Here is a 24,291-nt window from a genome sequence, read left to right as displayed (position 1 = left end):
CGGTCAGTTAGGGGTTCAGTGTCTTGCTCACCGGTCAGTTGGGGGTTCAGTGTGTTGCTCACCGGTCAGTTGGGGTTCAGTGTGTTGCTCACCGGTCAGTTGGGGGTTCAGTGTGTTGCTCACCGGTCAGTTGGGGGTTCAGTGCCTTGCTCACCGGTCAGTTGGGGGTTCAGTGTAGGGATATCCGATATTGTCAAACTCTTAATTTCCGATACCGATATCAACCGATACCGATATATGCAGGGTCCCCCCCAAAAAACGGAATAATTTCAGGTAATTAACATTACATATCTCTTGTCGTGGAATTAACACAACATTATGCATACTTTTGACAATACATAAAATAAGAATTTGTTCTTACTTGCTTGCCTGGGTAAATAAAGGTTAAATAAATAAAACAAACAGAAAAATTATAATAATAATTTGAAAACAGATACCGATAATTTCCGATATTACATTTTAATGCCAATATCGGCCGATAATATCGGACATCCCTAGTTCAGTGTCTTGCTCACCGGTCAGTTCAGTGTGTGTGTGTGTGTGTGTGCATGTGTGTGTGTGCGTACCTATGACCACCAGGTTGAGCAGAGGCTTGCCCCCCTGTCTCTTCTCCAGCTCAGCCTTGATGTCGATCTGCTGCCTGGCCTTGCCTGGGGTGCGTCCCGGGGTGGAGGCTGTGGAGGCGCTGGGAGAGGAGAGAACAAGGAGACGTTAACACATCACTGCCACCAGTCTAAGCCTATGGAGATGTTCACCTTCTTTGCAGGGCTATAACTTTTTAAATTGTATTGCTAAATTGACATTACTATGGCCCATTCAACATCGATTATCCATCGTTCAGGATGTAGGAACGTTATACTTTTTCATTCATAGATTCTTCCAAAAATAGCTTCTAGAATATAAGTATGTTTTTATCGTTTTCTGCAGTAATTCATAGAACGTGAGTTATAGGCATAAACGCATATATAGATTATCAACTGCTGTTTATTGCCGATACACGCTATATTAAAAAATTCAACGGTACATGATCGTATACGTTATGCCTCATCATGTGCGGATGAAACGGGGGGGGGGTCATTTATAATTCCGTGATTGTCAGTAAATGCTTCATGTAGTATGGGTGATATATTGATCAGAGCGGTTTGCATTGAAAATAATAAACAATCAAGCTGAAAGTAACGTTACTGTCTTACCGTTCACCGATGAGACTGGAGGAAAAAGATCCCACTTATTTGACGTCTATCGACTAGATCCATTTCCGGTTTGTATGGCGCAATAAACGCCCAAATCATATCGGTTATTGAGTTATGGCAGCGATCCATATACACAGATGTGTGTCTAGAGTCCCGCAACGATATGTGACTGCCGGACGGATTTCCCAGATGCACCGAGATCACCAGAACCATTTCCGGTTGTAACTCGCCCGATCATCCACCAGGCGGCGGTATTGAAGCATTGCACTGTTGTGCAGGCTCCCACTGTATCAGCAGAGGCTGGGTGGCGGAGTTATGAATGCCATGGCGAAAATATGAAATATGATATCAATAACGTCGTACAGCGTGGTTTGGCAGAATTCGCATGACCAGCAAACCCATCGTACGCCGTTTATGGCGGTCAATGTGTTAAGGAGCATCACAGCAGTGAGAGCTTTCAGCAGGGTTCCCACAGACATTGCAAAATGAAATTCAAGTAGGCTACTTTCCCAAGCACAATTTTTCATTTTGAAAGGGCATTTAAAAGGGCATGATCCAATATTTATGGTTTAAAACCAATTTCCGACAATTATTTACACTTTAGATTAAAAAAAATTAAGAAAAAGTATTTCTTGATTCAAAACAACTTTATCGTGGATGAACAAAACCTTCAATGCTAATGGTTGATTTGAATTCCAAGGAATTTCTAAGCACCTTGTTAGAAAATGGGCTGTTTAAGAAATTCCAGGCCTCGACTTTTCCCCCTCAAATCAAGCACTGCAAGCATTTCAAGGACCTTGTGCGAACCCTGTTTCAACACACACACACACACACACACACAGTGAGTCGAGGGGATCAACATTGGACATGTCTTCTAGCTGGTGAGTCGAGGGGATCAACATTGGAGCTGTCTTCTAGCTGGTGAGTCGAGGGGATCAACATTGGACATGTCTTCTAGCTGGTGAGTCGAGGGGATCAACATTGGACATGTCTTCTAGCTGGTGAGTCGAGGGGATCAACATTGGAGCTGTCTTCTAGCTGGTGAGTCGAGGGGATCAACATTGGACATGTCTTCTAGCTGGTGAGCCGAGGGGATCAACATTGGACATGTCTTCTAGCTGGTGAGTCGAGGGGATCAACATTGGAGCTGTCTTCTAGCTGGTGAGTCGAGGGGATCAGCATTGGACATGTCTTCTAGCTGGTGAGTCGAGGGGATCAACATTGGACATGTCTTCTAGCTGGTGAGTCGAGGGGATCAACATTGGACATGTCTTCTAGCTGGTGAGTCGAGGGGATCAACATTGGAGCTGTCTTCTAGCTGGTGAGTCGAGGGGATCAACATTGGACATGTCTTCTAGCTGGTGAGCCGAGGGGATCAACATTGGACATGTCTTCTAGCTGGTGAGTCGAGGGGATCAACATTGGAGCGGTCTTCTAGCTGGTGAGTCGAGGGGATCAACATTGGACATGTCTTCTAGCTGGTGAGTCGAGGGGATCAACATTGGACATGTCTTCTAGCTGGTGAGTCGAGGGGATCAACATTGGACATGTCTTCTAGCTGGTGAGTCGAGGGGATCAACATTGGACATGTCTTCTAGCTGGTGAGTCGAGGGGATCAACATTGGACATGTCTGTAGATGGAGCTGAAAGTGTTTTAGTCCTTCTGTTCACTGGACAATGTAGATCAGCGGTTCTCATTACGGGGTCGCGCATAAAATAAAACAAATTTAATCTATAATTATTATAATTTGTTTAATGTTCTGGCAACATATTTTGGCTAAATATGCCTTGTTTTATAAATGTGTATTGATAACAGTGCTGTAATACAAATTTCGAATAAATATGCATGATCAGGGCGGCCGGGTAGCACAGCGGACTAACACCCCTTCCTGACAGGCAGCGACGCGAGCGAGCGAGTGGTGCATTTTTTTCTATTGCTAGGTTTTAGTGAGTTTTTCCTTACCTTTGCGTGGGGTATGTCTGGGAGTGCTGCATTTTATTTTGCATTTATTTGAAATGTTTTGGACTTTATGGTGTTCTTGTTTTGTTCTCGACTTATTGTGATGTTTCTTCTTGACTTGTTTAAAGAAGACGTGTCCGGCCCATGGGGACATTAACGTGTGTTGTCGGGCCTTACAAATAAATTTGATTTGAAATGTTATTTGATATACAGGGGGATGGAGATCAAAGGGCTTCAGGCATAATTTTCAACGACAACAGTTACAACAAGAGTTTGGGTAATTTCTACATCAACCCTACTTCCGTTACAAAAAACGCTACGCTTTTGGTTGCATCGGGTCTTTTAAGTCACCTCATGGAGGGGTCCTCTCCGGAGCATTTGGAGGGAGTCACGGGGCGCCTGGAGGGCGTGTCCGGGGCTGGGTAGGAGAGGAGTCCAGGGCTGCCTCCACGACGCAGGGCAGCAGTCACACCATTCTCCTCCGTGCTGCAGTGACGGGGGGGTGTAGGGCAACACAGCAGGGGGACACATTAACCAGCTAGAACACAATATGGAGTAGTATGAGCCCGATATAGAGGCAATTATTTAACCTCTTAACACATCTTGCACCAAAAACGAGTTCTCGTTATTGCCCGCCAATCAAATAGCGCCAACAACTAGTTAACTCGTTTTTAGTCAAGTCAAGTCAAGAGTTTTATTTGTCACGGCATACAAGTATACAATGAAATGCGGGTGGTCTTGCCCACAACGATGTGCAATACAGTAGTAACAACATAATAGAATCCAATAAAAACAACATTGTGCAATAAACAAGTAACATATCGGTATTTGTACATAGTTATTTACATATTTTATACAATCTCAGGTTCTACTATACTATTTTTAAAGTGACCTTTCCTTAGTGGCCATAAGTGTGGGCGTGTGCAGCATGAGTGTGTGCTTGCTCATGTTAAAGTGTCTGCTAGTGTGTGAGCGTGTACAGTGTGTGTGTTGTGTGTGTGCTCATGTGTGCTTGTGTGTGTAGAGTTCAGTGTTCAAGGCTCTGATGGCCTGGGGGAAGAAGCTGAGCCGAAGCCTCTCTGTCCTAGTAGCTGGGGTTCGCAGGCGTCTGCCTGACCTCAGCAGCATGAACAGGCTGTTGTTGGAGTGGTGTGAGTCTTTCATTATTCTGCAAGCTCTGGATTTGCACCTCTTGTTGTATAGAACCTGCAGGGGAGGTAGTGCAATACCCGTGGTACGTTCGGCTGAGCGCACCACTCTCTGTAGGGCCTTCTTGTCCTGTGCCGTGCTGTTTCCATACCAGGCAGTGATGTTTCCAGTCAAGATGCTCTCTACAGCTCCGGAGTAGAAGGACTGGAGTATCTTCCCAGATACTCTGAACTTCCTTAACTGTCTCAGGTGGTAGAGGCGCTGCTTCGCCTTTTTTACGACTGAGTCTATGTGTGTTGACCATGTCAGATCCTCTGAGATGTGGACCCCCAGGTACTTAAAGCTGCTCACCCTGTCCACGGTAGCCCCGTTTATGATCGTTATTAACTTTATTGACATTCATAATTCATCCAGGAAGGCTCCGGGAGCCAGCTGGACCCTGTCTGATATTGCAAAGCCTCAATACCGCCGCCTGGTGGATTTCGGGCGAGTTGCACTCCACTCTAAACTGGAAGTGGCGCTCTGTGCATCGGGGAAAAAGCTCCGCCAGAGATATCTTGTAACGTGGATCAAGATACACACTCTAGTGCATTGGATTGCTTTCGAGACGCAAAAATCAATATGCTTTCGGCGTTTTTTGCGTCATACAAACGGAAAATGGATCTAGCAGATCGACGTCAAATAATTGGAATTCTTTTCCTCCAGTCTCATCGGGCACAGGTAAGAGGAATCTAACGTTATTTCCAGCTCGATTGTCCATTTATTTCATTGCAATCTATCCGATCAACGTATGGCGTCGTACTAAAGAAAGCCGTTAGTGACAATCAAGGAATCATAAACGACACCCCCCCCCCCCCCTTTCCTTCACGCATGATGGAGCATAATGTATAGCGATCATATGCATTTGAATTTTTTAATATAGCGTGTATAGGAACGAAACGCCAATCGATTATGTGTAATACGCATCGGGGCCTATAACGCGCGTTCTACGAATTACTGCTATACACTCTAAAAACATAATTATATTCACGACGGTACTAACACGACAATGTATGAATGGAAGAATATAACGTTCCCACATCCAGAACGATAGATACCCGATGTTGAATGGGCCATAGTAATGTCGATATAGCTATAATATTTAAAAAGTTATAGCCCTGCAAAGAAGGTGAGCCACTCCATAGGGTTACAGCACTGGCAGAGTGTGGTATAAGATGGGCATACTGCATGGCGCAGAATGTGTTAACAGACGGCCCCAAATAGTGGCCATTTTTGTTTTCGTTTTTGAGGACTGCATACTTTTTAGGTCGCATGAAACGGCAATCGACAGGCAACAAATAGGGCTTTACTTAGATATAAATATTGTATTAAAAAAATGCACACCCGAGCCGCTAAAGATCGGAAAAGTGGCGTGTCGTGCCGGTGGGCAAATCGTCCTAAAGAGGGTCTGTTAAGAGGTTAAAGAATATGATTATTTGTAAGTGAACAGACGTATTGTATTTCTCATATTTATGAACAAGGGTTTTGATGAAACAGCATGAAGAAAAAAGCCGAAGGCCGGACCAGCACTCTCTGATTTAAAAACAGTTTTTAATGGCAGCCTACAGTACAGACATGTTTCAGAACAGGCGTTCCATCTTCAGTGTAATAGGCTAGCAGTGATAGATTGTAAAAATGGGAGCTATATACCATGAGGGCAGGAAGTGACATCATAGGGGTGAGCTTGGGAATGCAAGTCAACTTTGACCTCCAGAGTAAGGACTTGATAATGTAGCATGTTGAAAACAAATATATACCAGACACTTAAATAAGCCAATAGCAAAACACAAAATTCTATAAGCAAAGAAAAACAACAACAGAAAGAAAACTTTACCATTTGTAAAATAATCGTAATGATAATATACTCATGATAATAAAAGTAATAAAAGTCACTTGTAGGAAACAGGATAACAACATTTTTCATTCATTCCCTTTGGTACAATGCCATTAATCAAATGAATATAGTAACCTGTCTCCCCCTCTAGAGGGCATTGTAGACTAACGAGTCCCTTAAACAATAAGATTGCATTAGGAGAAATAGAGAGATACGGTACACCCTTAAGAAAGGACATAGTGGTGCTAATCACTCCAATATACACTTGCAATGTCAGTAATGGTGTAAATCCCTATGATGTCACTTCCTGCCCACATGGTATATAGCTCCCATTTTTACAAGCTATCACTGCTAGCCTGTTACACTGAAGATGGAACACCTGTTCTGAAACATGTCTGTACTATAGGCTGCCATTAAAAAAGATTTAATATTTAATCTGAGAGTGCTGGTCCGGCCTTCGGCTTTTTTCTTCATAATGTTTGGGATTTCAGCACCCAGTGTCAGATACTGAGAGCGCGGTCTAACTTGATTTTGATGAAACAGCCCCATAATTGCTGAAAAATGCAAACTGACGTACATTTGATTGCATCTTTAATTATTTTCCAGTAATTAGTTACTACAAGACACCAGTCTGTAGGGGTGTGTGTGTGTGTGTGTGTGTGTGTGCGTGTGTGTGTGTGTACCTTGGTACATCAAAGCCCATGGTCTGTTTCTTCCCGGAGAGGGTCATGCGGGCTACTTTGGGGACGACTTCCGTGTCCAACGTGTTCTGAGGTCCGTCTCTGCCTTTAGCTGAAGGGTAACGAGGGGGACAGACACAACACTCTGTAACCATCTCAATACAGGAGAACAAAACATCGTGTTCAATAGTTATCAAAATTAAATGGAAAACATCACTGTTCAAGCTTTGTTCAAGCTCTGCATCACAGTTCAAGCTCTTTGTTCAAGCATCACTGTCCACTAGGGCTGAGCCCAAACGTTCAAACCTTTGTTCGTTACGTTGGCATTGGAATTCTAAATCAACATTAGATATTTTTTGTTTTTTACATTTTTTTTCTATTAATTCTGTTTAAACCAATGGGGTTTTTCTTCACAGTTGCAGATAAAGATTAGGCCACACTAATTATAGTATTAAAAGAAACTGATGAGTTATATTCATTAAAGAAAGTTGATTTAATTGGGCTGGGGATTCTCCCTGGGCTGGGTCTGGAAAGTTGATTTAATAAAAAAATTTAAAAGACTCGTTTAATCATATTAATCACTTTATTCAAATTGAGGATTTAGTTTGAGGATATTTAAAATATAATATTTTTAAATTTTCTAAACTAAGGTTCGAACGTTCGTTCGAAAAACCCTGACGAAGTTCGAATCCCAAAAACAGGCTTCGGGGACAGCCTTACTGTTCAAGCTCTTTGTTCAAGCCCTGCATCACAGTTCAAGCTCTTTGTTCAAGCCCTGCATCACTGTTCAAGCTCTGCGTCAGTTCAAGCTCTGCATCACTGTTCAAGCTCTTTGTTCAAGCTCTGCGTCTCACTGTTCAAGCCCTACATCAGTTCAAGCTCTGCATCACTGTTCAAGCTCTTTGTTCAAGCTCTGCATCACTGTTCAAGCTCTTTGTTCAAGCTCTGCGTCACTGTTCAAGCTCTTTGTTCAAGCTCTGCGTCACTGTTCAAGCTCTTTGTTAAAGCTCTGCGTCACTGTTCAAGCTCTTTGTTCAAGCTCTGCGTCTCACTGTTCAAGCTCTTTGTTCAAGCTCTGCATCACTGTTCAAGCTCTGCATCTCACTGTTCAAGCTCTTTGTTCAAGCTCTGCATCTCACTATTCAAGCTCTTTGTTCAAGCTCTGCATCACTGTTCAAGCTCTTTGTTCAAGCTCTGCATCACTGTTCAAGCTCTTTGTTCAAGCTCTGCATCACTGTTCAAGCTCTGCATCTCACTGTTCAAGCTCTTTGTTCAAGCTCTGCATCACTGTTCAAGCTCTTTGTTCAAGCTCTGCATCACTGTTCAAGCTCTGCATCTCACTGTTCAAGCTCTTTGTTCAAGCTCTGCATCACTGTTCAAGCTCTTAAGTGTTTGTTTGTATGTATTGTTTGTCCTCTCCTACCTTTTCCCCTTGTGCATTATGGTGGAGGTTTAAATCCCTATAACCATAAATATATAATTTACTATTTGGAAAACATCTTGTGTTGTGGCTTTCTTACCTACCTGGGACATTGCTTTAAACGCATTTACTGAGAGAGGCTGTTTGTTGCTCATGTGCAGCCGGCTCCAGTTATTATTCTGTGTGGTCCTTAGACCTTTGTACATGACATGGGGGCTCGTTAGTTTGCACAATTGTATGGTTCCTTGTTTGTTATGTAACATTGTAACTTGTCAATTGGAGCATGGCAGGTAAGATAGCATTTTTTTTCCCCTTGGTAAGTTATATTATTGTGTTTCCATTGTCCGTGCTACACAGTTTAATTGGTGTAAACCGTTCTTGTATGTAATGCTCTTGAACTAATCTTTTTTTCTGCCACATAGGTAACAGGTGGATCGCCTACCTGGTTAGGGGGTGGGGGGCACGCGTCGTAATTCCGGTGGAGCGTGCAATGAAATCGGTAAGCGACTGAAGATATGTGTAGGCCTCATCCCGCCAGGGGAGTAGTTTAGCTGGGGATATGCTAGAGTGACACAGGTGATCCTAGTTAGATGGTTAGACCAACGTTTATTGTTTTCATGAATGGTAGATGTGGGCATTAAATCAGATTGGTTGAATTGTTGACTACGAAATGTGTTACGCACGGACATTGTGGAGTAGGTGAGTGGCTATTTCCTGGTGCCTGTTATTTGTTTGATGGTAACGCGGGTTGCTACGGGAGCACAGGGTAATTATAAATATGTTATTTGTGGCATAGTCATATTCTGCAAGGGCTATGGCTGGGGCAGCTTTTACTTTGGAAATTTTTTTGGCGGACCCTACGAGGGATCAAATTGATGTCTACACAAAGATAGATTTGTGTAGTGTCGCCAAACATTATGGCATTACTGTCCAGAGTTCGAAAAGTAAAGAGGAGTTGAAAGCGATCGTGCTGGCTGGGTTGTTGGATAAAAATATATTTAGTTTGCCCATAGCCAAGGGAAATGTCTCTGAGAGCGTCGCGCGCGGCGAGGCGGCTGACAAGACTAGTGAGGCCACTGGTGGTTTAGATCGAAACGCTGGTGCGGTACAAAAACGGAGAGGTGGCATTTCCAAGGGAGAGGAGAATGATAGTGATGACTCGGTACACTCAGGGCGTGCCTCTGTTTCTTCTCCCACTCGTAAATCAAGTAGACGTTTGGCCCGTCTCCAGATGGAGGAAAGAGAGGCTATGCGAGTCAGGGAGGAGAAGAAGGAAGAGAGGGAAGAGAGAGAGAGGAAGGAAGAGAGAGACAGGGAAGAGAGAAGGGAAGAAAGAGAGACGCTGAGGGAAGAAAGAGATGCTGAGGGAAAAGGAGGAGAAGGACAGGGCGCTGCTGAGGGAAAAGGAGGAGAAGGACAGGGCGCTGCTGAGGGAAAAGGAGGAGATGGACAGAGTGCTCCAGGTGACTATAAGAAGGATGGAATTGGAGAGTGGTGGCTCTTCATCCTCCTCAACTGAAGTCTCCCAGGGCCTTTTTAATATTGGGCAGCATATTTCTTTAGTTCCCGTCTTTCGGGAGTCTGAGGTGGAATCATATTTCTCTGTTTTTGAGCATTTAGCGTGGGCTTTGCATTGGCCAAAGGACCAGTGGGCGATTTTATTGCGATATAGACTCACTGGTAGGGCTCAGGAGGCATGCCAGTCATTATCGAATGAGGACAGCGTGGTATATGAGAAAGTGAAGAGTGCTGTCTTGCGCGTTTATGAACTGGTGCCGGAAGCGTATAGGCAACAATTTAGGGCACTAAGTAAATCTCCCTCTCAAACACATGTTGCATTTTCCCGTGAACAACGGACTATGTTTACTCGTTGGTGTGAAGCATGTAACGTGGATGGTGTCGAAGCGTTGAGCGAGTTAGTCCTCATTGAGAAATTTAAGAAATGCGTGCCCGAATGCATTATAGTGTACTTAGAGCGCAAAGTTTCTACCCTCCAGGAAGCTGCAGTTTTGGCAGACGAGTTCGCATTGATCCACAAAAATATTGCTGTGCGAAATGATGTGTATGTAGGAGGTGGTGCGTTCTCTCCTTCTGAGTCGCCGTATCGGGGAGGTGACGAGCGACCATTCCGACCGCGCTCACCGCCGTCTGAAAAGGCCACCTTTGTGTGTCATTATTGTAAGAAAGAGGGGCATTTTATGAGGGACTGTCATGCGTTGAGGGATCGACAGGAGACCAGGGAGTCAGCCCAGGAACCGAAAGGGGTGGGGTTGATTGGTACAGTGTCATGTCCTGACCAGAATAGCTCTTTTGAACCCTTCTTGTTTGATGGTTATGTGTCTCTGTCGGGTAACGTTGGGGACTACCAACGGGTGAGAATACTCCGTGATACAGGAGCCTCTCAATCGTTCATCCTGGCTGATGTATTACCATTGGATGTGGACTCCTGTCAGTCGAGTGAATTGGTGAGAGGTATTGACATGGGGTGTGTGCGCGTGCCGTTGCATAAGGTACATGTACAGTCTGCACTGGTCACAGGTTGCTTTCCGGTCGCGGTTCGCCCATGTTTTCCCGTAAAGGGCGTGGATCGTCATGGGGAATGATATCGCTGGGGGTAAGGTCATCCCTGTGTTGGAGGTTGACACTCCATTTACTAACTCATTGTGTGATGCATTGATTGATAATCGCCCCAATGTCCCTTCTATGTGTGCTGTCACTAGGGCACAGAAGCGGAAGCGAGACCATGGTCTAGCGTTGGGTGACTCTGTCTGTGGTGAGTTTTGCAAATTGGCGGTGGAGCAGCATTTTGAGGCGGGGGATGAGGTGTTTATTGTGCTGCCCACGCCTGGTGCTGTGCTCACTGCCCGGTTCTCAGGACCTTATGTGGTAAAGAGAAAGGTGTCTGCCACTAAGTATATGTTGTATACGCCCGAGCGGCGGAGGACACGCTGGTGTCATGTGAATAGGCTATTGAAGATGCCTGCCCGCGTCTCGTCGGTGTTGGGATGTGACAGGGCTGTTGGTTCACATGCTGTGTTGTGTTTTGATGTGCCTTACAGGACGCACAGTGTTGCTGTTGGGAGTGCGGACCCCGTTAAGCAGTTCGCGTATCGGTGTCCGGTGGCGATGAGGGAGGTCATGGGGAGAGAGACTCTGTACCCCCTGAAAAAAAAAAGGGGGGGGCTAGCTACACATGGCCATGGTCCCTGGAGCTCTTTTTGTCTTCTGGTTTCCAAGGCTAATGTGTCTCTCCGTTTTCTGTACTGCAGGAGGGTGACGCGGGGCCTGTGTGGTGCTGATGTGGCCCATTTGGTGGGTGATTTTGTGGAGGGAGAATTTTTTTGTTGTTGTTTCTGTTCTCCCTGGGATGTGGTACTAATCTCATGTTGGGTAATGAGTAATAATGTTTTGCTAACCCTACAGGTTCGCTCTTATGGGGGGAGGTGTGACGTACATGGGTACGTGGGTTGGTCATTACCATTATTACTGTATTTATGACACCATCTGAACATCAGGTTAGTATATGTAAATGTGTTGTTTTGTATGTGTGATGTTGTGTCATCTCCTAATCTCTGTTCTGTTCCACAGATGCCACTCATCTCCCTGATTGGATTGGTTGCACCTGATTGGTGCATCTTCAGGCAGGCAGTGGAGATGAGTGAATAACAGGGTGGGAGATGACACACGTCCGGGCGCCTCATTTGAATCACTGCCATGTTCCAGAATGGAGTGAGGAGGCTGCCCTCTCGTCTAGCTGTCTGGAAGTGATATCTTGTGGTTTCTCTTTGTGTCCCATGACGGGCTCAATTGTATCTATATTATTTATTAAGTGTTTGTTTGTATATATGTATGTATTGTTTGTCCTCCCCTACCTTTTCCCCTTGTGCATTATGGTAGAGGTTTAAATCCCTATCACCATAAATATATAATTTACTATTTGGAAAACATCTTGTGTTGTGGCTTTCTTACCTACCTGGGACATTGCTTTAAACGCATTTACTGAGAGAGGCTGTTTGTTGCTCATGTGCAGCCGGCTCCAGTTATTATTCTGTGTGATCCTTAGACCTTTGTACATGACAAGGATACAATTCACTTTTTTTTTTATAGGTTGGTGTCAGTCAGGCCTCCCTCTCTCGTTCAGAACGCTGCTGCCCGTCTGCTAACGGGAACACGTAAGCGGGAGCACATTTCCCCTGTGCTGGCTTCCCTCCACTGGCTTCCTGTGCGTTTTAGGATTGATTTTAAGGTTTTACTGTTTGCTTTTAAATGTTTGAATGGCTTGGCACCGGGTTACCTCTCGGACCTGCTGGAACCTTATGTTCCCCCAAGGTTCCTCAGGTCCTCTGACCAGCTCCTCTTTGGCTGTTCCAAAGTCCAGGCTGAAGCTTAGGTGGGACCGTGCTTTCGCTGTGGCAGCCCCAAAGCTCTGGAATGAGCTGCCACTGCATGTTAGGCAGGCCCCCACTCTGCAGGTGTTCAAAATCACGCCTCAAGACACATCTATTTGCTCTGGCTCTCTGTGTTTTAAACAGTTTTTGAGACACCTGCCTTTTTTGTGGAGACTAACATTGATCTCTTAAAGCAATCTAATCACTGCACGTCAGATTTTGTGGATGCTCTATACGGCAGAGGGTTCTACCCACTGATCACAAAACCCAGTAGAGTAACCTCAACTTGTGCTACATTAATTGACAATATTTTTATAAACACTTTGGAGAACAATATTAAAAGCGGACTTGTGATAAATGATATTAGTGACCACTTACCTATATTTGTAATATATGACTGTCAAATTAAGACAAAGAAGGAAGAAAACTCCCTTAGATACACAAGGGTAAGAACTGATGACACAATAGCCAAGTTCAGGAATGATCTGGTTAATGAGGAGTGGAAAAGGGTTTATGTAGAAGAAGTAAATGCTGCATATGAGGCATTTTTGGACATTTACTTGTCGCTGTATGAAGAACACTGTCCAATGGTAGTACGGAAGCAAAAATGTAATTATAAAATAAAACCCTGGATGACAAAGGGCTTACAAAATGCAAGTAAAAAGAAAAACAAACTCTAGAGATTTTATCAAATTAAGAACAAAAAAGGCTGAAAATCAATATAAAGCTTACAAAAATAAATGAACTACTATAATTAGAAATGCAAAGAAAGAACACTATAATAATGTCTTAAAGGAAAATATAAATAATATCAAAGAAACTTGGAAGATTTTACGAAATGTCATTGGAAGCAAAGCTGTATCTGCAGATTTACCCAATTACTTCATTAATGACAACAATACGGTTATTAAAAACGTGAATGAAGTGGTAAATGAATTTAATTCATTTTTTGTAAATGTAGGCCCAAACCTTGCTAAGAATATCCAAAGTCATAATGAAGGGAAAGCAAATAAAGACTGGACAGGGGAAAGTAAAGTGTTGCAGTCTATGTTTCTAGGACATGTGAGTGAAAGACAAATTATAGAAATAGCATTCAATTAAAAAAAATAAGACATCAACTGTCAGTGATGGAATTGACATGATAATTGTGAAGAAGACCATTGATTGTATAATTAACCCCCTGTGTCATATTTTTTATCTTTCCTTTCAAACACAGCTTTACCAACTACAGACCAGTGTCTTTGCTTTCACAATTTTCCAAGATTCTTGAAAAAGTGTTTGCTCATAAATTAGATAGTTTTATTGAAAAGAATAACCTGCTGAGTAAGAGTCAGTATGGATTCAGGGCAAATCGATCAACAGCCTTAGCCTTAATGAATATATATGAAGAAATAACCACAGCAGTAGATTAGAGGAATTACACAATAGGGGTGTTTATTGACTTAAAAAAAGCATTTGATACGATAGATCATCACATTTTAATTTCTAAATTACAAACATACGGTGTGAGGGGTGGCGATGAACTGGTTAAGTAGCTATCTTGAAAATAGACAACAATATGTACAACTCTCTAGACGTAAGATATGGTTTGATAACAATAAGCTATCCCTAAATTTGGAAAAAACGAAATGTATGATATTTACTAATCGAAAGAAGGACAATGTGGCATTATGTATTGACGGAGTTAATATTGAAAGAGTATCAGAGTTAAAATGTTTGGGTGTTATGTTGGATGAGAAATTGACATGGAAGCCACATATAATGTACATAAAAAATAAGGTAGCCAAGAGTGTTTTTGTTTTGAACAAGGCAAAGAATGTGCTTGATTATAATTCTATGCGAATATTATATTGTTCACTCATCCTACCATATTTGAGTTACTGTGTGGAAGTGTGGGGTAACACGTATGAAAGCAACATAAAGCCATTATTTATATTACAGAAGAGAGCAGTAAGAATAGTTCACAATGTAGATTCAAGAGAACATACCAACGAATTATTTATTAAATCCAGACTATTGAAACTTAAAGAGTTAGCTGAAATACAAACCTTATTAGTTTTGTTTAGAGCAAAATGCAGAGTATTACCAGCAAATATACAGAGGTTGTTCGTTCCCTGTCCAGATGACAGCAGAAGGAAATTTAATTTTAAACACCAATTTGCACGAACAACCTTAAAACAAAGGTGCACCTCAGTTATAGGTATCAAACTATGGAACTCCTTGCAGAATGATGAAAAGAATTCCAATAATATATTTCACTTCAAAAGGTTGTGCAAAGAAAAGATACATAGACAGTATAGCACAGTTTAGTATAATATTGCAGTTTAGCGTGTCAGGATGACGTAGCATAGAGTTGTAGTGTAGGCCAGTATGAGTATAGTAATATAGTATATAGCAGCGTAACATAGAATAATAATATATTAAAATATTGTATAATACACTACCAATATGGTGTAGAATAAATAGTATGATTTAGTTATATTATAATAAAATAGAAATTAGATAGTATATAGAAGTATAATACATTATATAAGTGTGTGTGTGTGTGGGGGTGTGTGTGTGTAAATGAATGAACCTAAATATGTAGTTTGACTGATAGATAGACAAAATGGGTTTATTTATGTTGATTTAATTTGGTTGTGTTGATGTTAAATTTTTTTTTTTTTTTTTTTTTTTTGCAAAATGGGTATATTCTGTTTGGTTTTACACAATATGTCTATCGGTGTGTTGTGTGTGTGTAGGGGCAGGTATATATAAGATTTTTTCTTCTTCCTGTTCCTTTCGGCCATGGTATTTTTGGTGAATTATATGAATATGTACTGTTGGACTGTGGTAATTCCATGTACGAATAAATAAATGATGAAAATGATGATGATATATTGAATGTATTGTTTTTACATTTTAATATGTTGTGCCCTGTGTTTGTTTTTTATCTGATGGCTACAAGACAAATGGTTTCGTTGGGGATAATAAAGAATTACTGTACTACTCTACAGTATAAGGATAACTAGAGCGACTTTGGGCATACTTTGTATCAGTGTAATGGAATATACAGCAATATATCGCAATATTTTGCATGCTGATATTATATATATACGCCAAAGTATTTATATTAGGAAAAAATATATATATTTATAAGGGATGCTCGATATTGGCTTTTTTACCAATACCGATATACCGACATTGTGTCCAACTCTTAATTTCCGATACCAATATCAACCGATACCGATATATGCAGGGTCCCCCCCCCCCCCCCCCAAAACTGAATAATTTCAGGTAATTAACATTACATATCTCTTGTTGTGGAATTTTTTTGACAATAAATAAAATCTGAATTTGTTCTTACTTGCTTGCCTGGATAAATAAAGGTTACCGTACTTTTCGGACTATAAGCCGCGGCTTTTTTCCCCATTTTTTGACCCTGCGGCTTATATAACGGTGCGGCTTATATGTGACTCGACGTGACCAAACTCGAAAATGTAAACATCTAAATATTGCTTTTTTGACTGCATTGAAATGTTATTTATCTGTTCCCTTATTTGCTAAACTTAATACAACTTGTAAATGAGTTAATGCTTGTTATTTGTCCGACAGTATTGTGTCCCAAAGCTAATTACATATGGTAATTAAACATTAAAACACCTGCGGCTTATAGTCCAGTGCGGCTTATATATGTACACATCATTCAATTTAGCTGCTGCGGCTTATAGTCAGGTGCGGCTTATAGTGCGAAAAGTACGGTAGTAAAAATGTAAAAAAAAAAAAAAAAAAAAAATCTTTGGAAAATCGATAACGATATTTTCCGATATCACATTTGAATGCCAATATTGGCCGATAATATCGGACATCCCTAATATTTATACAACAGGTAGGTCCGACCACGCATTGTGATTAGTCAAGAGCGTTCTAAGCCGTGAGTATATTCATGATACCACTGCGCTGGCTTTAGAATGTTTCGAAAGTTTCACCTGCCATTCATCAAACGGAAACTGTCAACATGACCTACTCCACGGACGTTACGTTTGATTTAACGTACCCGTATATAAACTAAATGAGTGGATAGATATAGAGGAGTCTAATGCAAGCAAAAGTCGGAAAAAGTAATCAGCACCTCGGACAGTTCCAGGTCAATGCCCAGGCCATTGACTTGGTGGTGTTGAAAGATTTTCGGCTTTTCTCCACCGCGTCCAGCTCATCTTTAGTTGGATTGGCATGTCTAATAATGGTGTTTTTATGAATACCGTTAGATGTAGGCCCGTCCTCTATATGTATCCACTCGTTTATAGTTAACGGGTACGTTAAATTAAGACTAATAAGTAATTTGTTTGCGTTGCCAAGCTGGTTGATGGCCTACTACTCCATTTGAAATTCGATAGCAACGATACATCTTTAGGAACTATTTTTCTACGCCAAGTTCACTGAAATATTATAAAAGACCCTAGAATTGTCTGTATTCATCCTATATTTTCCGCTCCAATTATGGAGTTGGTGTCGGGCTCTAAGTCCTCTACCTGCTCTCTGGACCCCATGCCCACCACCCTGGGGAAGGCCGGTCTGCCTGCCCTCTGTCCTCTCATGGCAGACATCATCAACTCCTCCCTGTCCCCTGCTGACTTGAAGGTTGCAAGGAACCAGAGCATAATACTGGACTCAACCCTCTCATTTCACCCACACGTCAAAACCAGGTCCGACTTTTTCCACCTCAGAACCATTTCCCGCTTTCGCCCCTTACTCTGACACCTCAGCGGAAACACTCATTCATGCCTTCATCACTTCCCACCTCGACTACTGTAACGGAATCCTTCTTGGTGCCTCCAAGAAGGTTCTGGATCGCTTGCAGTACGTCCAAAATTCAGCTGCGAGGGGCCTCACACGCACAAAACCCTGGCAGCACATCACCCCCACCCTGCAAAAACTCCACTGGCTCCCCATCAACTACCGAATCCCCTACAAGATCCTCCTCCTCACCTACAAATCCCTGCACGGGTTGGCCCCTTCCTACCTGATCGACCTACTCCACACCCCTACACTCCAGCACGAGGCCTCCGCTCCTCCAACTCAGACCTCCTCACTATGCCCCGCACCTGGCGTTTTCTCCATAGTGGCCCCCAGGCTGTGGAACTCCCTCTCCCCTACCATCCGAGGCTCCGACACCATCAACCTTTTCAAGAACCATCTAAAACACACCTGCTCACACTAGCCTTTGCGCAACACGGCGCTGCTCCCAAGTAGCTTACCCCCTTCACCCCTTGACTCCTTTCTTTTAAGCTACTGATCCTGTTGTTTGTTTGTTTATTTTGTGTTAGTTCCTTTTTCATTTGTATTTGTTTTATTTTCCTGTTGTTAGTTACTATATATATTTATACCCTTTTTATATAGCTTCTCTTTTTTGTAAAGTGTCCTCGAGTCTGAGAAAGGCGCTTCTCTCTCTAAATCAGGGGTCAGCAACCTTTACTATCAAAAGAGCCACTTTTCCCCCCTCCCACAAAATAAAATGATCAGGGAGCCGCACAACCCATTCACCCTTAAAATGAAGATAAGTGTATAATGTTTTATATATCCCCAAGCATACATACCCCACATTTAGCATAACAGGCCTAACAATTGCATACGCAAAGTAATTTGCGATTTATTATACTTTATACTTATAGCACACATGTTTGTTGCATTAACACATTCCTTGCCAGCCATTGTATCCAGTCTGCCAGCGCTATAAGTCTATGGAGTGGCTCACCTTCTTTGCAGGGCTATAACTTTTGTTAATTGTATTGCTATATTGACATTACTATGGCGCATTCAACATCGATTATCTATCGTTCAGGATGTGGGAACGTTATATTTTTTCATTCATACATTCATACAAAAATACCTTCTAGAATATAAGTATGTTTTTATCGTTTTCTGCAGTAATTCCTAGAACGTGAGTTATAGGCCTAAACGCATATATAGCTCCAGTCATAATATCTGGGCTCCGGCAGCTAGCAACGTTCAGGTTCATATGATACTCTTATTTTGAAAAACCCTGTAGCAACTCCGTGAGTCATATGATATCCGCCCACTCCGTGTTGTTTCTTAAAAACAGAGCAGCAGCGTTAAACACAGCAGCGTTAACACAGCAGTGCGCCTACAGACTCAAAATAAGTCTGCGATGTTTTTTTTCTTCTCACAACGAGTCCAATGCAGCTACATGTTTTGCACCGTCGCCATTCCTTTATGCCCACATTGCCCGAAATTAACGTTTATGTACCAATCACTACAACGTTAACGTAAGCTAACAAGCTAATCCTGATGATCAGACGAGGCAGAGCCATAGTGAACAGCACTGATGAAAGGGAAATGGGGGGGGGGCACTCTCCCCTTCCATGTGTGTGTGTGTGCGTGCGTTTGGAAAGACGACGGAGTCACTAGTCAGGACTCAGAACAGGAGTATATTATAGTAAACTGAGGATTACTGAGGATGGACAGATAATGTTGATATTCAAACATAAAAAAGTTTCGAGAGGAGTGGAAGTTTGAAGACAGACTACAATATGATGCGGGGGTGGTGAGTTGAAACACAGTGTGTGTGTCCCGACCCCACTTCCGTTTCAATAAATTATTTGCATTTAAAACTATTAACGCTGACTCATTCCTTCAGTCCACTAAAAATTATGCTAATATTCCTTATGTTGTTTATGATATTAATTGAAAATAGCATATAAGAGTATTATATGTAATAATAACACATGGCGATATACTAAAAAGCTATTTATAATTTTTGGCTGGTAAAAAATCTGCCCGGCTGGTACCAAATGGCTGGTAAGTCAAAAAGTTAAGTTTGTTCCCTGCGACTATATGAAACACTTGATTAGTCATTTTCATGTTCCAAAAAAAACCTACTACACAAAAATGTATCAAGGGACAGACGGATATTGTGTTTACTCAAGCCTGTTGCTGTTGATTTGTTGACTGCTTTAGCTCATTCACGGCCAATCACGTAATATTACGCTTTTAGATCGTTTTTTCAATTTTAATATCCTATACACTCTCACGGACCTCAGTGTTACCATTGGAACTCATTCCGAGACCCCGAGAGTGCAATACCGGCCGAATCCTGCTAGGTGGCAGTATCGCCTACCCTTTGAAACCTTATTTCACACCGTGTGTTACATTGTATAATATGATCCGGGCGGAGAATTTGGAACCGTGCAAGTTAAACGGTTCATCCGAGCACCTTGGAACGCGTTCAGCACACTTGATGCATATCTTGTGCCAGTTCATGTCAGGGACCCGATGGACATCAATACTGGAAATCGCGATCAGACAATTGGAATATTCATTTTGGGATACCTCCTAGTAAAGGTAAGGACTATATGACATCAATCCTACTTTGATCCAACAATGATTTCACATCGATCGCAACGATCATATGTAACATACTCCAAAACGTATGCCGTTGCTGACTATCAGAGCATCAAAAAACAACATAATGCTATCGTTGACCAGGAGTTGACTCCCTAACCGCCACCTCTGCTGTATATACAGTGTACAACATATGAATATTTGAGCCATGTCTTTGTTGTTTGTCTTTTGGCATGTCTGATAATGTACTTTTATAGTTTATTGTTGTTAGTGTCTATTATTATTACCGTAAATCTATTGTATTGTGATGTCTTGTTCTAACAGCCACCTCTGCTGTATATACAGTGTACAACATATGAATATTTGAGCCATGTCTTTGTTGTTTGTCTTTTGGCATGTCTGATAATGTACTTTTATAGTTTATTGTTGTTAGTGTTTCTATTATTATTACCGTAAATCTATTGTATTGTGATGTCTTGTTCTATCTATGTTTTGAAAGAGAAAATAAAAACATTTACAAAAAATAACATAATACCTATTATATACCTTTGATTTTGAAATAGTAACGTGTCCAGGCGAGCAACGCGAACGACTTTAGCTAAATTCACATAGCGCTCCATAACTCCATGACTGAACTTTTTTTCAGGCCAAATCATATTCTTATTTTAACCTCCACTGTATTTTTTTTTTAATAGCGTTAGCGTTTTAAGGGAGCCTACTTGTAGAGTCTACTGTCCTGACTGTGACTATAGACCCTACTGTTGTGGTTGTTGTGCCAGGCAGGGAGGCTGTGTGCTGGAGAGCGTGAATGCAAGTCTTGTGGCTAGCTTCTGATTGATGGCAAGCTAGCACCCTTTCCCATTACTTTGAACCATGAACTAAACGGCTTGTTATCATACAAACAAGGGACTAAACACGTTTCGCAATTATGCCACAACAACAATGGACAGTCTCCTCCCCACCGTATGTATATATTTTTTACCACCCACCCACCCCCTCCTAATGTACAGTCTCCTCCTCATCATATGTATATATTTACTGTTAGGATCTCTGGGTAACAGTACTGTATATTTGCATGTCGTATATGTGACAAATGTAACCTGTAAGTCATGTATGTCCCTGTCATAAATGTCATGATGTCATGTATGTTGTGTATGTCATAAATGTCACTATGAATTGAAAATGGGGGACCCTGATGATGTAAACAAGACGAACATCTTTCACTGGTCTGTATCCCCTTAACAATTGTGTGTATTGCTACAGGATTTACCAGATCCAGAGTGAATGAATGAAAACTTTATTTTATTTTATTTTATTGCTTAATGTTTGAAGGAGTCGACTGAAGGCTTCTTGTCCTCTGCAAAAGCATGCAATTGGTCCACTGAACATTGTTACTCAGCTGATGTGCCCTTCCTGATGACTTGTCGTACAGAACTCGTAAGTCGCTTTGGATAAAAGCATCAGCTAAATGACAAAATGTAAATGTAAATGCCAAATCAGTGATCCAAATGCCAATGGGTAGCCCCACCATAAAAAATTATTCTCTATTGATTGACTGAGCTCTTGATACAAGAACTAAAACTAGACAACAAATGAATGAGTCTAATTGTATTGTCTCTATAAAATTTGTTTATGTGGGTAACTTGTAAATACAGTAAAACAGACTCGTATCCCGACAATAGACTGAGAAAGTTCCAGATTACGTGTTTTCCAACTACAGATCAAATTCTTCAAGAATATTATGTTAGGGGTGTAACGGTACTAGGGCTGACCTTCGAAGCTTTTTTTGGCAATCGAAGCTTCGGGGCCGAGCTTCGATTTTAATTCGAAGCTTCTGGGATTTCTTTATTATTATAATATATATATATGTTGTGGGACTTGTACAGCACTTTGGTAAACGTTGTTGTTTTTAAATGTGCTCTATAAATAAAGTGGATTGGATTAATTAATTAAGTAGCCCCTTTCGTGACTGACGCAGCCAACAAGGTTTCACTCGGCTGCGCTGCCTGGGTGCAGTGGGGCTGCTCTCACAGCCAACAACATGACATTACATAATTATGTTGCAACCTTCGTCTATCAAGCAAACAATTATATAAATATTTATATGTAGTTGATGGAGAGTCCTAGGGCTGTCTTAAATGCTTCGAAGCTTCGAACGTTCGATTCGATGGCACAAGCTTCGAACATTAAAAAAAAATCGAAGTTTAAAAAAAAAAAAAAAAAAAAAAAATCAATTTTTTTTTACTTCGATTTGTGTGTGTGTGTAGGTGTGTGTGTGTGTGTGTGTGTGTGTGTGTGTGTGTGTGTGTGTGTGTGTGTGTGTGTGTGAACTACCCATCCCAGTTAGGACAGCCGAATCCCGTCCAATCTTTCGCCGTCGACTAAAGACTCACTTCTTCAACCATTATCTGAAATGATAAAAAAAGAAAAAAAAATCTAACCGTGACTAACCTTACTGTCATGCACTTGTCCTAATAAACTAACCTACACTGTAACACGCAACACTTTGATGAACATTGTTACTCAGCTGATAGAGTTGTACTCTTCTTGCTGTCTTGTCGTACAGAACTTGTAAGTCGCTTTGGATAAAAGCGTCAGCTAAATGACTAAATGTAAGTGTGTGTGTGTGTGTGTGTGTGTGTGTATGTGTGTGTGTGTGTGTGTGTGTGTGTGTAGGTGTGTGTGTGTGTGTAGGTGTGTGTGTGTGTGTGTGCGCGCACCTTGTAGAATTCCACACATAAGAAAGAAAGATACTGGGATGAATAAACAAAATAGGAAATAAAATGTAGAAATGCATGCAATACATAAATAAATATGAATCTCCATATATGAAATATAACATTTAGATAAGGTGCTACTGAGATGTTTTGGTGAGTTCTTTGTTTTTTTGTGGAAGTTGCCCTTCTTAAAAATGCATGAACATTCACTGATAATTGGTCTGTAGTGGAGTCTACAAGGTCTACATTGCCGGACCATGTAGAATCCGGACCTTGTAGACTGACATAATTCTGTGCATAGTTTAGTCTACACAGGCCATATTTCAAATAATCAAAATCTTACTTCATTCATCTTAAACATTCTTGATTTGGGGGATTGGTAGTTCCCATGAAATCTGAAGTTGTTCAAACGACAACAGCGATCCACCTTGAATTAAATCACACAGCCGAGTGAAACCTTGTTGTTCAGTCACGAAAGGGGCTACTTAATTAATTAATCCAACCCACTTTATTTATAGAGCACATTTAAAAACAACAACGTTTACGAAAGTGCTGTACAAGTCCCACAACATAAGATAAAAAAAAAATAAAAAATAAAAAAAAAAAAACATTTTTTTTTTTTTTTCCGAAGCTTCGAATTAAAATCGAAGCTCGGCCCCGAAGCTTCGATTGCCAAAAAAAGCTTCGAAGGTCAGCCCTAAGACAAAGGTAGAATTCGACTTAATTAAGCACGTTTTATTAAGACATTTTTATATGGGTCGGGACACTTTAAAAAAGCAGCACAATGAACACAAATCTGTCCGACATAGTCTTAAATAACACGGCATTGCTTCGCTTCTTCGTCGACATGTCTGCTGCACATGTCCTTGTTGTTTTCAACACAGATCATCTCCACGTGCTTGTTGTAGAGAGGTGGAGTCGAGGCGCCGCTTACTTTCGTTTCATTGGAATGGAGGCGGGAAGGCGCCGCTTACTTTCGTTTCATTGGAATGGAGGCGCGAAGGCGCCGCTTACTTTCGTTTCATTGGAATGGAGGCGCGAAGGCGCCGCTTACTTTCGTTTCATTGGAATGGAGGCGCGAAGGCGCCGCTTACTTTCGTTTCATTGGAATGGAGGCGCGAAGGCGCCGCTTACTTTCGTTTCATTGGAATGGAGGCGCGAAGGCGCCGCTTACTTTCGTTTCATTGGAATGGAGGCGCGAAGGCGCCGCTTACTTTCGTTTCATTGGAATGGAGGCGGGAAGGCGCCGCTTACTTTCGTTTCATTGGAATGGAGGCGCAAGATTGGAGAATTATTTATTTATTTAAAAAAAAAAATTAAACTTCGATTTTTTTTTATGTTCGAAGCTCGTGCCATCGAACGAAGCTTCGGAGCTTCGAAGTATTTAAGACAGCCCTAAACGGTACACAAAAACCACGGTTCGATACGTACCTCTGTTTTGAAGTCACGGTTCGGTACGGGTTTTCAGTACAGTGGAGGAAAGTTTGGCTTTCCATGTTCCACTCAGGGGTGATGTAGTGTGCAGTAACTAATTGTATTTGTAGGGATGTCAACGAATATTCTATATTGA

General features: G+C 41.6%; 1 protein-coding gene across 1 annotated transcript in view; it reads right to left on the bottom strand.

The window, feature by feature from the left end:
* hbs1l (HBS1-like translational GTPase) overlaps positions 1-24,291 on the bottom strand; it is a 168,390-nt gene that overhangs the window by 97,063 nt on the left and 47,036 nt on the right. The window contains exons 5-7 of the mRNA XM_084315140.1: positions 6,859-6,967; positions 3,505-3,639; positions 567-685 (exon numbers count right to left, since the gene is read on the bottom strand). Coding sequence (XP_084171266.1) covers positions 567-685; positions 3,505-3,639; positions 6,859-6,967 — 363 coding nt within the window. The remainder of the gene's footprint in view (positions 1-566; positions 686-3,504; positions 3,640-6,858; positions 6,968-24,291) is intronic.

The sequence above is a fragment of the Notolepis coatsorum genome, assembly GCF_963971535.1.
Source record: "Notolepis coatsorum genome assembly, chromosome: 5".
Lineage (NCBI taxonomy): Eukaryota > Metazoa > Chordata > Actinopteri > Aulopiformes > Paralepididae > Notolepis > Notolepis coatsorum.
Note: the sequence above shows the minus strand (reverse complement) of the source record. Positions and strands in the feature narration are given on the sequence as shown.